Genomic DNA, 17203 nt, shown 5'->3' on the forward strand with positions numbered 1-17203 from the left:
TAAAATTTAGGAATTCATTTTTTTACCAGGGTGGAAAACTCCATTGAGATACAGTACCAGGGTATGTTAGCCAGTGCTTAGTGTAATGCCAGGACCATCTGGCGTCACAAGTTAGGAACTTAAATGGTTCCAAAAATATAAGAATCAGTTATGAATTTATGGGGCATATTGGAACATGGGAAACCCATGTTCATTCAAGCACTACAAGCTAGTGTTGCTCTAGTGTCGTATTATTTCTAGAGCCAGACTGACAGATGCTGGTTTACCTGCACAGCATTGACAAATTTGCCCTCGATCTTCATCAGGCTGTTGCTGTGAAAGGAATCCTCGCAGGAGAGGAAGGAAAACTCAGAATCCTGATCGATGGGGACCTTCTCCATAGTGAACTGGATAGTGGTGTCCTTCAGGATGTGAAAGGCTGGGTAAGACAGAGACAGGGTGACTGCTGAGGAAAATGTCCCTGTATGGCAAGTTCTCTAACCACTCCTATCCACTGACTTTCACACTGCGGTTTCTCCAAACCACCAAGCTACTCAAACCCACTACCTTCCATACAACAGCCCAGTCCTTTCGAGAAACCACCAAGTTCCTTAAATCCCACTACCTTCCACACTGCATCCCATCCCATTACCTTCCACTCTGCAGCCTAGAACAGAGCCCTGCAAAACCCACTCCCACTCCCATTTTTCTTGGATTTTTTTTATCCATCTCCCACCCACAAAAACCTTAAATCCTGCAACAGAGACAGATGATTTAAAACATGCTGATTCTGAGACCAAATGCAAATATCTTTCCCATGCTACTAATATATATATATATATACAGACGTGCTCAAATTTGTTGGTACCCTTACAGCTCATTGAAATAATGCTTCATTCCTTCTGAAAAGTGATGAAATTAAAAGCTATTTTATCATGTATACTTGCATGCCTTTGGTATGTCATAGAATAAAGCAAAGAAGCTGTGAAAAGAGATGAATTATTGCTTATTCTACAAAGATATTCTAAAATGGCCTGAACACATTTGTTGGTACCCCTTAGAAAAGATAATAAATAATTGGATTATAGTGATATTTCTTTAATTTGTATCACACATGTCTCCAATCTTGTAATCAGTCATTCAGCCTATTTAAATGGAGAAAAGTAGTCACTGTGCTGTTTGGTATCATTGTGTGCACCACACTGAACATGGACCAGAGAAAGCAAAGGAGAGAGTTGTCTGAGGAGATCAGAAAGAAAATAATAGACAAGCATGGTAAAGGTAAAGGCTACAAGACCATCTCCAAGCAGCTTGATGTTCCTGTGACAACAGTTGCAAATATTATTAAGAAGTTTAAGGTCCATGGAACTGTAGCCAACCTCCCTGGGCGCGGCCGCAAGAGGAAAATCAACCTCAGATTGAACAGAAGGATAGTGCGAATGGTAGAAAAAGAACCAAGGATAACTGCCAAAGAGATACAAGCTGAACTCCAAGGTGAAGGTACGTCAGTTTCTGATCGCACCATCCGTCGCTTTTTGAGCGAAAGTGGGCTCCATGGAAGAAGACCCAAGAGGACTCCAGTTTTGAAAGAAAAACATAAAAAAGCCAGACTGGAATTTGCTAAAATGCATATTGACAAGCCACAATCCTTCTGGGAGAATGTCCTTTGGACAGATGAGTCAAAACTGGAGCTTTTTGGCAAGTCACATCAGCTCTATGTTCACAGACGAAAAAATGAACCTTTCAAAGAAAAGAACACCATACCTACAGTGAAACATGGAGGAGGCTCGGTTATGTTTTGGGGCTGCTTTGCTGCGCCTGGCACAGGGTGCCTTGAATCTGTGCAGGGCACAATGAAATCTCAAGACTATCAAGGCATTCTGGAGCGAAACGTACTGCCCAGTGTCAGAAAGCTCTGTCTCAGTCGCAGGTCATGGGTCCTCCAACAGGATAATGACCCAAAACACAAAGCTAAAAGCACCCAAGAATGGATAAGAACAAAACATTGGACTATTCTGAAGTGGCCTTCTATGAGTCCTGATCTGAATCCTATCGAACATCTATGGAAAGAGCTGAAACTTGAGGTCTGGAGAAGGCACCCACAAACCTGAGACAGCTGGAGCAGTTTGCTCAGGAAGAGTGGGCCAAACTACCTGTTAACAGGTACAGAAGTCTCATTGAGAGCTACAGAAAACGTTTGATTGCAGTGATTGCCTCTAAAGGTTGTGCAACAAAATATTAGGTTAGTGGTCCCATCATTTTTGTCCATGCCATTTTCATTTGTTTTATTATTTACAATATTATGTTGAATAAAAAATCAAAAGCAAAGTCTGATTTCTATTAAATATGGAATAAACAATGGTGGATGCCAATTACCTTTGTCAGTTTCAAGTTATTTCAGAGAAAATTGTGCATTCTTCGTTTTTTGTGGAGGGGTACCAACAAATTTGAGCACGTCTGTATATATATATATATATATATATATATATATATATATATATATACACACACACACACACACACAATGGTCTGTTATTTGTTCATTTATTTTAAAAAATTGAACAAATTGGATCCAGACAGAATTTTTACGTTTTATCAAGCAGGCATCAAAAGAGTAAAACAAATCTTGCTTCAACCATGTAACAAAAATACTAACTCCCTTTGCTACTGTAATAATCACCACTATGTTATATAAAGAGAATAAATTGTTTACTCAAAACTCCACAAAACAAATAAACAATTCTTAGACAGCCAGTGAACATAACCTACTCAATCAGCAAAACGACTAGCAACTGATTGTAATAGTTACTCATTTTCAAACAAACGTATCCCAAATGTCTGACTTGCCATGTTTCTTCTTCTCGACTCTGAACTCTTTTTTTTTTAAACTTCCCGCTGCAGGGCTCTAGCCTAGAACTTTATCTAACCACTGACCTTTCAAACCCACAATCTTCTAAACTGCAGCCAAGCCCTTTTACTATCCCACTACATTTTACATTGAGGCCGAACACTGAGAATTATATACCTTATCCCCTACATCCTCATAATCGTGGCTTGCTCCTCACCTTGCTTGCGGAGCAGAGACTCGAAGAAGTCATGCCGGGTGAACTGCAGCTCATCCTGGTTAGAGATGCCGTTGTGCGATGGGGAGCGGGAGGAGGAAGGGCTGAGGTCTGTGCCGGGGGCCTTACGGGGCCCCAGCTTGCTGGTGTTGAGGGAGTAGAGCCGGATGTCCTTCACTTCTACCTGCAGCCTCGCCCTCTCCGAACTGCCCTGCCCGGCCACAAAGTTCTGGATGGAGATGCTCCCTAGGTGTCCCACTAACAGCTCAGAGCTGCCAGGCTTTCTGGGGATAGAGACCACCGGAGAGTCGATGTTGACGTTCAGGATGAGCTTGACCATGAGCTCGTCCATGCTCGGCTCTTCCTCCATGGTCGGCTCTTCCTCCAGGGCTTCCTCTTCAAAGAGGAAGCCCCCTCGGCTCTTCCTGGAAGGGGTCTCAAAGATGGAGACCATTTCGCTGTACTCGGCTGTCTTTGTGACCAGCACAGTGGACACCTTGCTAGCTGCGCTCTTCAGCATGGAGCGGAAGTTGTCCTCCACTTCATTGGCTGAGAGGCTCAGCTCTTTGAGGAATCTTGCCGAGTGGTTGTAATGCAGTGAGGCCATCTGAAGCTGTAGGGAGCATTCCTCCTGGGTCTTCTTAAGGAAATGAAAACTCAGAGCTTCTAGTGGTGTCCCTACAGCATTCTCCAGGAAATCCAGCCCCATGAATGGGGAAACATCTTCCAGATTCCCGATGCTGACTACAAACTGGCTTCGGCAGCCTTCTTGGGCAAGGTCGACCAGCTGCAGACATCCAAGGGAGCCACTGACCTCCAGCCGACTGCCCATAGAAACATTTACCTTTGTGCCGCTCATACTTGCCGTGGCAATCTTAATGCACTTTTTTTCAGACCCCAAGAAAGGGCCAGAAGCCACTGTACGCAACAGAAGGACATTCAGCCGGTGGATCTCCACTGTCACCTCTGTGTTCTGGTCATAGGTGGACTGGAAGGTCTCCTGATCGGAAGCATCCGCGATTTGGTCATGTGCAGTCTGTTGCTGCTGGAGTGGAGAACTTTGGTCTTCCTTCTCCTTGGGAAAAGACTTCTGGAGGAACTTAAGCAGCTCCACTATCGTCTCAGGGTTGAGGATAATGTCAAGGTTGTTGACCTGCATGGAGGTAACCTGCAGGGAGCTGTCCAAGTTCATTGAAGGGCACTCTGAGCTGACAAACTGGTACTCCAGCTTGATGAGGGCCTCCTCATTCTTGAATGCTGTGGAAATGGAAGGCATCTTATCAGAGGCTGACCCAGGAGGAGATTCGTCATGCAGGGTAGAAGTTTTAGTCGGCTGAGAGTTGGGGGGGACTGAGGACTGTGGGCGGCTGTCCCGGAGGCTGCCAGTGGGCACGTCAAAACTAAGGTGCTTGTGAGAAGCCACCAGGAGGTCAAAGTCTGTGCCGTAGGTCTGTAGAGTGTCCACCAGCAGAAGACCGTGGACAGTGAGGGACACTTCGGCATCATAGGGTCGCTTGACAAAGTGGGCATTTGTGCCATAGACTTTAAGGACAGAGATGTAGCGCCCACCACTCTCCACCCCCAGCTGGACATAATTGATATTGAACTCAGCCAGGAGGAGTCTGGATTCCACTAGGACTTCTCTGGTGTGCTGCTCAAGGGTCATCACACTCTGGGTCAGGTTCATGGCAGAACCTTGCAACCTCCACTGGCTGTCATCTTTCAGGAAGATCTTCTCATGACGCAAAGTTGAGGAGTCGGCCAATTTGGATTTTTCACGCTCTTCTTTCTCCCCTGCATCCGCTTGCTCCATGTCGGGGCTATCCAGTCGGGCCAGGCAGTTCCGCAAAGCTGTCAACTTATCCTCGTTGATATGGACCTTGAGGTCCGGGAGAGTTCCTGAGAGCACAGCCCCGGGGAGCTGAGGGTCAGAGGTGTAACGCAGCCGCTGCTCCAGCTGGAGAAGGACGTTGAACCTCTCCACCATGTGCGTGGGCCCCACCTCGCTCTCCTGAAGGTTCTTCCAGTTGTCCTTGTGTCGGCCCACCATGACCTGAAGGTCTAAGAATGACAAGGAATACTTCTCGTACAGTTTCCTGCTGTAGTAAAGCCCTCCCTCGCTTCCTGACAGGCTTGACAGGTCAAGGCACTTCCCCTGACCCTTGACCTCAGCCTCGAGTTCGGGGGGTGGGGACCCAGGTGGCGTTGCTAAGGGGGTTGCGTATTCGTCATCACTAAGTTCCTCCCCCTCCACAGGTGTGCCCCTGGACTTTACTTTAGAGTCTTCTGTTGAGGACAGGAAGAAATAAATTCAGAATCAACCAGGAACAAAGTAGTGGTTCTATTGTTTAAAGCATATGTAAAACATATTTCTTGTTGTGCAGAGAAAGTAGCACGTTATAGCAAACATGCATTTTCAATAAAATGATATTTTTTATATATTATATTATATATATATATATATATATATATATATATATATATATATATATATATATACACACACACATACATATACATATATATATATATATATATATATATATATATATATATATATATACACAATATGGTACCACACTAAGTTAAAGAAAGATCTCACTTTACATGGCTTGCATTTAGGTAGTTTCACCACTCCGTCAAATCATCCTTTCCTGTCATTAACCATCCAGCTGCCTTTCCCTTATGGTCTGTAGTCAGTGAACATACTTTGACCAAGGATATACAAGGACTGTATAATAGACAACCTGAAAAGGTAAACCATGCAAACTGAGAGCTTACAAAACTAATGGAAGTGTATACCATGCAAGCTTTCTGGAATGATTACACTGTTTATTGAACTGCTGCAGGTGGGTTCCTAATTATGCACCCTACTGTAAACTAACTTTCTGAACTTTCCACTTATACATATGTTCTATATACTATATATGCACCCCATAGTAGGATTGATTCTGCTACCTTGTGAATTTGTGAGGAGAATGCGCCCCAGATCCACCACTACCAACACGGGGTCAGGGGACTGGAAATCATCTGGGAAGACAACCTGGGGGGCGCAGATATCCAGCTTCATGGTCCAGCGCTTACTGTTCTCCTGCACACCCAGACACAGACAGGGCTTAGTTAGCAGGACATGCATGGTACACTGGGGTGGGGAAGGGTATCAAGGCACCAAGATTGCCAAGGCACCAGCTCTAGATATTGTTAGGACCAAGAGACCTGGGGTGGAAGCAGATTGTAAGTACATGTTGAGCTGACCCTAAAAGATGACCTGCTCAACTGATCTTTCCTGATCAGTTGTGACCTGTGTAATTCTTTCAATGGTTTATCCATGGATTATGCACACTATAAAGTCCATAATTTACCAGGAAGGACAATAGTCAATGGGCTTGCCATGAATTACAATGTTATTCAATGATCCTTAAATATGGTATTGAGAGAGCTGGTAGACATGTACAGAAGTTATATACAATGATCTGCGTGATCATGATCTTAGAGGTCTTGGTTGACCAGAAAGAATATGGGAAGTTTCCAGGGAGGAAACTCCAGTGGAGTTACTGGCTTACAATGAACTCTCCCACCAGTAGCTGGTCAAGGGTCTGCCGGATCTCAGTCTTGGTCTGCATCTTCAGCTTGTTGTACTGCCTCCTGGCTGTCTCTGCCACCCGCAGCTCCAACTCTGACTGGTAGCCAAACCCTGGGGAGACACGGGCCATCAGTCCTGATTTCTTGACATAACAGTGCCTTACAGGACAACTAAAGATGAGCCAACTCAGCAATAACAGCAATGTTTCAGCAGGCGCAATAGCTTCTTAATGGGATGAGATTTTTATACCGTTGGGCACAGTTACTAGAAAGTAGGAGCGTTCCCATAGAGTGACTGGAAACAAATCTCTAGATAACTATGAAGGCAAGTTAATTCAGCTAGAAAGTGTTTAGCAGGTACCTGTGGTGTGGACCTTGCCCTTGTAGAAGAAGTCTGTCACCTTCTTGATGGCCTGCTGGTTGTAGATTATGTTCAGTGGGCTGGTGCTGACCTCTAGTCGCCTCTCAAAGTCGCTGTGCGAGGGATTCCTCTCGTAAATCATCTCGAACACTGGGGGCTGCGTGCTCTCTGTGCCAGGGCCTGGGGGGCAGGAAGACACTTAGAAACTGAAGAGACTGAAGAGAAGAGTATCTTCTACAAAGGTAGAAGATAGAATTATCTTCTACAAGTTAATTTTGTGGGGCTGATACTAGACTACCAATTTCAAGCTCATACGTGACAACCCAGCATTAAATGAATTGCAAAAAACCTCATACCTTTCCCTTTGAGATCTGTTAGTTTTTAGTACTGAGAACAAAGAGAAAACTTTTAACCAGCACTGCAGACGAAACCTTAGATAATTCTAGTGGGTTGATAAACAAATTCCTGGATGGATATTTTTACACAGGCAGTTACCCAGGTTTTCAGGTAACTGTACCTATCTCTACATTAGACCCCAAAACTCCACCCTAACACAGACCCAGCACTAGACTCGACAAATGTCTTACCTGTGTATTGGGTCTCCGAACCACTACTTTGACCAAAAGGTTGACCAATGCTCTGCAGAGAAAACATTTAGAGAACTGTTATTACTGTATCACTTCAGAAGAGGCATTTCTCTGTTTGGGTTTCTGTGGTTCTGGGGCTTTTGAAGCGAGTTTTTTACAATCAACAATCGGTTCTGTTATCATTAACACATTAAAAAAGGAAACTAATTTGCAAATCCACACATCATACTTCACAGTTAGGTTCGCAGATGCTATAGTTTTCAATCCATTCAATCCACCCATTGCCTCTTGAATCAGTTAAGTTGCTTCTACAGGCTTTGGAGAAGCTTTTGGTATGAAATGATTGCTTGCCCCTGCTCCAGTTAATGTAGAATGGGCATACAGTTTCTATAAGGTAGTGAGCAGCTAATTTAGTCATGCATCCCTATACCAAAGCTCAAACTGCTCAGTCTCTGCCCTAGCTGAGGCACTGTCACACACCTACCGGTTTGGGGGAGACAAGGACAGGGAAGATGGTTCCTTGGGTGGTGAGGTCCCGCAGAAAAAGCCCCCCCAGCTGAACAGAGAGCAGAGAGGAGTCAGTGCGAGGGAGGGACTCCACTCCGATCTTCACCCCTGCAAAAACACACACACAACATTCAAACAGTTGCCCGACATTTTAATAACCACATAGGTATATACAGTATATAAGTTACATTTGTGTAGCCCTCGTTCCGCATAAAGTATTTACCTTGTTTGATTATTGAATTGACACAATAGATTAATTTGCCCAATCTATAAAAGTCTAGAAAAACAGTTTAGGTTTGCCAATTTTTGCTAATATAATTTGTTTTATTGCATACAAGTCAAGTGAAACTTGCACTTAGTTATTTATTTTACTTATTTTCAATACTGGCCAAATGCTTTTTAAATTAATATTATTTTAGGAATTCAAATTAGGCAATTCACTATATTAGGAACTTTTTATTACTCAATTAAACCATGCAGAATTTATATGAAAACTGTCAGAATAATTGTTGGTGCTACAAAATACTTGAAGTCTCTTGAAGTTCTGAACAGGTCAGCTGCTCAAATAGTTCCAGTTATGCAACATTTCTATGGCGGGAGGTACCTGAGAACTCGAGCTGTATGACGCCGGTCTCCCGGTGCAGGAGTGTGACCGCACCCTTCTCAAGCAGGAAGTCGAGCCGAGCGAAGACGCGGTCACGCCGAGTGAAGCTGTTCAGAGTCTGAGAGTCCTCCAGGGGGTCAAAGAGGTCATCCGCCCCTGCCCAAGAGACAGAAGCAATAAGAACCACCATCACAGCCTGTGGTTTATATAGCGCTGCTCTACCCTCACACAGCATCAATGCATTTTACACTGCAAACAGGGAGCCAGTCACATACAACTATCCCTATAAAGTTGTGATCACTACAAAAAGGGCCAAGGATCATCTCATTATGGAAGGGTCATTCCTGCTCAAGGTTGCTTGAGCCCTTACGTCAAGTTATAATTTTTTTTGTTGGAAAGCCCTTGAAACGCGGTCATTTTTACTACTACTATATGTGGTTTATGTATCAATAAACTACGAATGGAGAAATAGCTCCCCAGAATACGGTCCACATGAGTGGGAATTACACCGACTGTGGAAAGTTAATCAAGACACAACTGGGACTAATATGTCCACTCATAATATAAATGAGGGAGCCAAGTTAGTCTCATCTGTGTTGCAGGCTATGATAGCATGATAGTTTAAGCGTTTATACAAAAGGCTTAAAGGTTTTATACATTGTGTGGATTTCTATTAAATCTTCTATCCAGTACATGTATTGAAGCAACTAATGATCATGTAAACAATTAAGAATACCGACTTCTCAGAAGTGTACATGAAAAAAAAAAGAGTTGTTAAATCTGCTTTGGGGCATACATATCTTTCTTTTAACACCTTTGTATGATAAATCACAAGACAGTCATCTACCTGAAAACAAGTGATTTGCCTGATTTAATTGATAAAGCAACAATTTTCAGCTTTACAGAAAAGAGCAAATCCTTACCCAGCAGATCTTCAGGGTTCCAGGACTCTGCCCCAGGGATCATGCCCTCCGTTGGCATACTGCCACCCTCCCCGGTTTGCTGAGGGTTCTCAGAGTCTCCATACCAGCCGCCCCATCCCGGGAACCAGGACTGCAGGTACTGGATCATCCCTGTGCTGCCACTCTTCGGGAGCGAGCCAGAGGGTGAGGCGCAGGCTGGCTCCGACATGGGCTCCCTCAGGCTCTGTAACACACAGAAAAGAGGTTGCGTCACAAACACTGCTTATATGTATGCCTCGGTTGTGTTTGCACATTCTTTATTTAAGAACACTGATGAAGACATTAGCCCAAACGCTTGTCTTCTTGGATTTGTGTGCTGCTCACCTCTGCCAGCTCCTCCTGCTTGTTTAATCGCTCATGGACAATCTCTCGCAGGCTCTTCAACTCCTCCAGACTCTGCTCATCCTCCACACGCTCCATCTCCTCCTGAACAGCAAGGCAGCAGCGGGGTAACTTGACAGTTTGTTTTTTAAGTTATAAGGCACTAGCTAAAAAAGGTTGCTTGCATGACTTAGGGATTGATTTGATCAACCTATACCCAGCCAGCAAAGCCAAAGCTTTTTACAGCACAAGAGAATCCAATTCAACCAGCCACTTATTTGGGGTAATCCCTGGATAACAAGTGCAGGTGGTTGATGCAATCCACTGTGATTTCCAGAAGAGTATAATGCTGTAAAAGAATCCAGCTGTGGGTTATCATGACAGGGTATAGGTTGATCAAAGCCCCCTAGCTGTGGGGTACTGCATGTTGTTAGGACTATGTCTACTTTCAACTTAAATACTGCATGATTATGTGACTAACACCTACTTTAATAATACCCCATGTGATAGGTCACCCTACCCATGTGCCTGACGTCTCACCTCTTCCTCCAGGCTCAGTATCCCCCCCTTCAGTCTCTGGAAATACAGGTTGGTGTAGAGTAAGGCATCGCGTGCCCGCTGCAGGGCAAATGTCCAGTTCCTGCGGTGCCGCTGCTCCTGAATCTCCCACAGGTTGGCGTTTATGGCAAACATCCACCACTCCCGGCAGCTGCAAGGAGGCAGGCAGTCATTGATGGGTTACAGAACAGGAGTCAGACCTATTTTACTGTGCAGCCTATTTTACAATAACTTACGAGACAACAAAAGAAGACGATGAAAAAAAGAAACCGACTACACAGCTGTAGTATTACTATTTTCAAAACATTTGTTTATCCAGACCAGTTTTATTGATCTGGATTGGGACATTGGTTTAACATCTCATTACAAGGGTGATGCCTAATGCCTATGCCAGATGAACACACACTGTTAACACAGAAGAAATAGCCTCACTTTTTGGTCACTGGGACCTTTGGCCTCCACTTCCTGAAAAGCAGTTCCCTCTCCCTCCGATCCAACTCCTTCAAGAATGCCATGATCTGCTGGTACTGCACCTGGGGATAGGGGAACAGACATCAACCACAGACTCAAACCCCAGCGTATTCTTTGTCATCTATACCAGTTATGACTGTATTTGATACAATACAGAACGTGACATGAAGGTCACAATACTATATGTATCAAAACAGTTTTGTATGATTTCTAACGTCATCAAGTGATTTTTTTGGTTAAAAGACAAAACTTAAATGATATGTATGCATACAAAATATAAATCCCATTTATCTCCCATTTGGTATCTTACAAGTAGCTATGCTTTTGGTCATGTATGATGATATACCCCTCTATTGCGATAGGATGTGTCATGTGAATAAAGTACCCCATCTCTCACAGTGAATACAGTGTATTGAAGGGGCATGGTCTCATTCACTCACTGACCTGGGACAGTTTGAGGGAGATGGACTCCAGCTGGACCTGCCCCTCAATGCGAGGGCTGCTCCGGGAGCGCAGGGGCTCTTTGGAGATGTGCCGACGCAGCAGGGCTGAGGCACACACCGGCTCCAGGATGTACTGGTGCTCCCGGCTTTGCATGCAGAGGGCCATCGCCTCCTGGGAACAAAAGAGAGGGAGAGAGAAACTGCTGCTGAGTCTTGTAGCTCCAATCTCATCGACATTCTCCTACTCCTTCATTTCTACTGCATTTGATTTACTCATTTCCGTGCTTTCTAAGGAAAACCATCATAGGAAACTCTTCATCACGTTTTATAAATGACTGCATCATGTATTTGTGTATAAGACTATGTGAATAGCATGTAACTGTATATGGAAAAGACTGTTAAGAAATACTGAATATGAAATAAATTGGCCTACATTGAACACTTAATACTAAGTAAACACTAAGGTAACACATATTTGGCCTACATATTTCTGGGTTAAACTCTAAACTATGAATACCTCTAATACAGAAGCACCTGTCAACTGAGCAACTACTACCTGCATGTAAGTCTGCAAGATCCACTCCTGCCTATCAGAACTAAAACTGACTTGCATCTTTTATGGGTCAAGGATTCATTTTGCATAACAATCAATCAATTCATGTGAGGGGCAGCCCGTACACAGAAAGATGCGTGCTACCATCTGTATGCCTGTAACACAGTGCTCTATTTGAAAGTACAGTGAAGAGAGAGATCAGGTTTGCTTGTCTCGTGAATCTGGAGTGATTCCAGTCAGTTATCATGGGAGTTAATGAGAATAAACTCATGATCGCGTCACAAGGCACATTGTCACGCTTTGCTTAACTGAAACATATGAGGTTATAGTAATCTGACATTCAGAACATACAAATGGGGTCCTGTTGAAGTGATGGACTGGATTAAGACAGATAGGCTGCTCTGTTAACTCATCTATGAGGAATTCCATGTCAATGCTCTTAATATGGAAATAACATAAAGCTGCAAGGCGGACCAAACTACAAAATCAAAACTACTGCAGAGGTTTATGAGAATGTCACAGGAGTAAGGAGTTACATCAAATGATATCCTTGCTCTTCCTTAGTCAATTTGATGCATTCTTTCCTGTCAGTAACCAACCAGATGCATCCGCTAATGACAGACATGCTTCACAGCCAGTGAAATGCTTGGACTCAAATGAAAGTAAGGTATGTAAACGGAATCCTTTCTTTGGCTCTGTCTGGGAGTAAAGGCAGCACCCCACCTGGATCTCTGCAGGGGGAAGGTCCCCCAGCATACTGCATTCCACATCCCAGTACACACTGAACTCCTCGATCTCCAACTGCTTCTGACGCTGCAGCTTCTGAGCCTAGAACAGGACAGAGGGGAGACATAAAGTAAGCGGGAGAGATGGTCTGACAGACCTATGAAAAGTAGGTCATTCAAAATGTCTTTATATAAGTAACCACCAGCACCACCTAATGCACTGCTGCTGTATATATTGCTAGCAACTCAAAAGGAACCTTGATCTAGTCTATTTTACATAGGTCTACAACAGACAACTAGAACTGAAAAGCCGCTTCGGATGTTACATATAGAACTTGCTCTGTGCTCACCGGCTCTTTGGTGGTGTTCTGTGCCGACACACGCTTGATGCACACCCCAAACGCAAACGGCTTCTCAGGGTTAGAGATGTTATCTTCGAAGCGAAGGTGCAGATCCTGAATCTTCAACTGTGAAGAGAATAACCAAGGGAGACAGTTACAGGCCTACCTGGGAGGTAAAAAGTGCTAGACTGCAGTGTTGTCCTGGTTAGTGGTCATTGTAATAGCTATATTTCTCTCCTGTTTCTCTTCATTTTAATACGTTCAAATTCTTTGAAATGTTAGTCAAGTTTTAAATGGTTAGAATCATGCCTCAATGGCTACTCATTGTCAATAACATGCATGTCAAATATATGTTAGCCTTTTTGTTTATATAGTAGTGGCACGTGTACAATGAGTGGATATTTATTTATATTCAATATCTGTACAGACGTGTTGTTCACATGTTGTGTTATACACATGGTTTGGTACTTTGGTCTGAATAATTAAAACAATGTGGCAGCGAAATAGTACATTTGTACTACACACTAATGGAGACAAAGAATATAGCTATATACCACATATAAAGAAAGTATCTCAGCGTGTGCTATATCTATCAAGCAAGACCGCAATATGGTACCATACTAGATCAGCGATGAAGCAATACATGGAGCAAGCAGGGTTTATTATAGCCACAGAGGCAATAGCAGTGTGGCTGTGTCAGCTTATTGCCACAAAGAGTCAATTTTCCTTTTAAAACTTCCAATATAGTCAAACACGACTGAGGATCACAGAATATCGTTATGTACTGAATAAGGAGCCAAGATTTAAGCTTTGGGCCTTTATCATCCAGAAAACCACAGGACCTCAGTTTGGTCAGTCACTCACCTCAATGTTCTCCACAATCCTCGTCACCATGGAGGCGGTGACAGAGTACCAGTAGGACTCTCCCTTCTGCTGGCACTCGCTCTGAAAAAACACAGCAAGGAAAATGACAAATCCTTAGAATTCAGACAGACCCCATTTCCCTCTCCCTCTCCCTCGCCACTCACCTTCCACTTATCCTCGAGTGCTCTGAGCAGCTCCCTCTTCCTCTCTCTCTCGTCCTCCTTTTCTGCCTCCTCATCGAACTCCTGCAGACGGGCTGGTCCTCCAATCAGGTGCAGCTGGGAGATGGAGATGACCCAGGGGTCACTTTGGGGCCGGTAGAAGGGGATCTGAAGGGTGATCTTCCCAATGAACCCTGCAGGACACCACATACCAAAACAGACATTCAAACTGGACCTGCATATGCGGCCTACTCGGATAGCAGCTGTCCATCCTTTCATGGGTGTCAGCCAGGAGCAGTTAAAGCTGGCCCAGTTGTGTCAATTTATATCTGCCCTCAATAACCCTAGGTAGGACCTTCAGAAGTTATGACATTAAAAGTGGTTACATTTTAACCAGAGAGGGATCTTCCACGCACTTCTTCATCACCTTCTTTCCTGTCATTAGCCAACAAGTTGCTTCCTCTAAAGACTGGCATGTTTTGACCCCACTGCTGAGGTGCAATTACCTGGGGCATTTTTACTACTTCAAAGTAAGACTAGCAAGCAAGAAGACTGCATGAGCACTGAGTATGTTTTTGCTTTTTTAACATTTGAAGTGCATTGCTATAAATAATCCTACATTACCACATTGTGAGTGACCTGGTGAGGTTTTTCTATCCCGGAATGAAAGTGAAGGTGAATTCTATTTTTAGGAATAGCAATGCAATTTACTGTAACAATTTCTTAACAGCATTACTAGAACACAATCAATCCTTGACATCAGGCTTGCCTTATAGATTAAAGGGAAGAAAGGCAAAACAATGGTTGCTTAGGGCTTCAATGGGCTAGCAAGCAATGCCACGGAACTAGGATTTTTTCTGTGGTACAGTAAGGTAGCTGGACCCACCTGCTTTGACTTCAAAGGGCAGGTCAAACTCCCGTAGGGCATCCTGGCGCAAGGGCAGGTTCTCCAGCTCCACCGCACCTTAAGACAGAAAGATCAATATTATACACTGCGGCTCATAACCGGCCTACTAACAAGTACATCATTAACCAACATATCCCAATGCTGTAAACAAAAAGTAGACGGTTAACCGGAAGAATCTCCCCAATGTGCGCTTGCCAATGATTATGCTCACAGATCTATTAGTGGGTTTCCATAGAACAAACTAGCATCTAACAACTAGCACTGGAGCTCACGCACATAACAAGTGCAATCAGTATCTACAAATCACTAAATGACTTGCATTTACAGTATGTAAAGCACAGCATTTAGGGCCCAGAAAGCAACAGCAGCTTTTAATTCTAGTCTACTGCATCAGACTGATAAGAGTTACTAGTGGTAAGCACTTCTTTAACAAAGCAAGTAAACAAATAAATACATGACTGTTGGTGGATCAGTACCTTTGAGCAGTGCGATGGAGAGCTGATCGGTGTTGAGGTTGCTAACATACTTGCCCAGGTAGGTGTTGAGCACCCAGGCAGCCAGACCCTCCAACATAGTGAGGGCAGGGGGGGGGGGTCAGTGGGGATGGGGGGGTGGGTTAAGAGAAGATGGGTGGGTGGTCTCTAGGACTCAGGGGCCTCTCTCTGCCTCACTTTCAGGAATCTGGGGGGAGAAAGAGAAACAGAGTAGAAATAGGGATCACATCAAAACATCAGCCAGTTTTGCATTTAAATATAGAACCCATGATTACTTCATACTTACAATGATTATTGGGTGATTGTTTACTCCATTCTTCCATAGTTTACCTTCCCAATCTGCCAAGGCTTTGAAAAAACATGTATCCATTATAGAGTCCCTCACTCCTTCAACCAACCTCTTAGGTATATAAATGAATAATGATAATAGTCATACTTCAGTCCAACATGTACTGCATTACTGTTACTTATCTATCTATCTATCTATATATATATATAGTAGTGATCGGGGGATGAATCATGATAGTGCAGAGCGTGTGTGTATGCAAGGGGTTGCATGGTGGGTGTGTGCAGGGGCTGCACTGGGTGTGTGTGCAGGGGCTGCATGTTTTGAGTATGCATGCAGGGGTTGCATGTTGTGTGTGTGCGTGCAGGGGCTGCATTGGGTGTGTGTGTGTGCAGGGGTTGTGTGTGTGTGTGTGTGTGTGTGTGTGTGTGGATGACACCTGGGGTGCAGGTTTGGGAGGCAGGCGTGGAGGAAGTGAGGGCATATAAGGGAGTGCAAGACTAGGAGTGGAGACAGCAAGAGTGACATAGGAGGCTGTGTGGTCCAGTGGTTAAAGAAAAGGACTTGTAACCAGGAGGTCACCGGTTCAAATCCCACCTCAGCCACTGACTCATTGTGTGACCCTGAGCAAGTCACTTAACCTCCTTGTGCTCCATCTTTCAGGTGAGACGTAATTGTAAGTGACTCTGCAGCTGATGCATAGTTCACACACCCTAGTCTCTGTAAGTCGCCTTGGATAAAAGCATATGCTAAATAAACAAATAATAAAAGGGTGTGTGTGGGAAGAGATAGAAAGGAGAAAGAGACAGAAAGGAGAAAAGGGTTCAAAGGAAACAAATACTAGCAATTTAAAATCATGTATTTTCATTTTCGAGTCCCCTTCCCCTCACTTTATGGTTTTATTTTGTGCTCATTTTAATTATTGTAAATCATAAACAGCTTGAGCCTTCATCTGCTCACGGTTGCAGCCTCATTTCTGTCCCAGAAGAACCTGAAAACGCTACTATCTATCTATCTACACACACACACACACTGTCTACATTTGGTCAGATTTTGCTTGTAGCACAGTAACTCAAACGAATTTGTTTTGTTGTGAGCATAAAAATGAGTCGGATCTCAAACACAAAACAAAACAATAGGTGAAGTAGGTATTGATATTACATCGATTAAACGTTAAAAAGGAGAGTAAAAACAATCCATCCACGGCACCTTTAAAAGAATGTGACAAATGTGAATGTGAAGCTGAAAAACAAACTGACGTGTGTGTGTGTTTTTTTTTTATTATTATTAAGGTACGCCTCCAGTTATTTTATTTACGAAGCGTGCAAAAGGCATGGAATGTAGTGAGTCTTGCTTAAGACAGTCACACATGTAGCAAAACATTACCTTCAGCATGTCAATAACTAATAATAATAATAATAATAATAATAATAAT

The 17203-nt window shown here is 43.7% G+C and overlaps 1 protein-coding gene across 3 annotated transcripts in view; it reads right to left on the reverse strand.

The window, feature by feature from the left end:
• LOC117432130 (intermembrane lipid transfer protein VPS13D-like) overlaps positions 1-17203 on the reverse strand; it is a 67129-nt gene that overhangs the window by 49241 nt on the left and 685 nt on the right. For 2 of the 3 annotated variants that reach the window (XM_059002556.1, XM_059002554.1), the window contains exons 2-20: positions 15465-15669; positions 14968-15045; positions 14085-14275; positions 13921-14001; positions 13066-13182; positions 12714-12818; positions 11439-11609; positions 10956-11056; positions 10506-10674; positions 9969-10070; positions 9606-9828; positions 8683-8838; positions 8056-8186; positions 7572-7623; positions 6985-7164; positions 6605-6735; positions 6000-6132; positions 3045-5327; positions 267-418 (exon numbers count right to left, since the gene is read on the reverse strand). In XM_059002556.1, coding sequence (XP_058858539.1) covers positions 267-418; positions 3045-5327; positions 6000-6132; positions 6605-6735; positions 6985-7164; positions 7572-7623; positions 8056-8186; positions 8683-8838; positions 9606-9828; positions 9969-10070; positions 10506-10674; positions 10956-11056; positions 11439-11609; positions 12714-12818; positions 13066-13182; positions 13921-14001; positions 14085-14275; positions 14968-15045; positions 15465-15561 — 4653 coding nt within the window. In that variant the 5' untranslated portion in view covers positions 15562-15669. Of the gene's footprint in view, positions 1-266; positions 419-3044; positions 5328-5999; positions 6133-6604; positions 6736-6984; positions 7165-7571; positions 7624-8055; positions 8187-8682; positions 8839-9605; positions 9829-9968; positions 10071-10505; positions 10675-10955; positions 11057-11438; positions 11610-12713; positions 12819-13065; positions 13183-13920; positions 14002-14084; positions 14276-14967; positions 15046-15464; positions 15670-15768; positions 15831-17203 lie in introns of all 3 variants that reach the window. The other variant, XM_059002555.1, reaches the window with a different exon arrangement.

This window comes from Acipenser ruthenus, chromosome 27, assembly GCF_902713425.1.
Source record: "Acipenser ruthenus chromosome 27, fAciRut3.2 maternal haplotype, whole genome shotgun sequence".
In the NCBI taxonomy this organism is placed as follows: Eukaryota; Metazoa; Chordata; class Actinopteri; order Acipenseriformes; family Acipenseridae; genus Acipenser; species Acipenser ruthenus.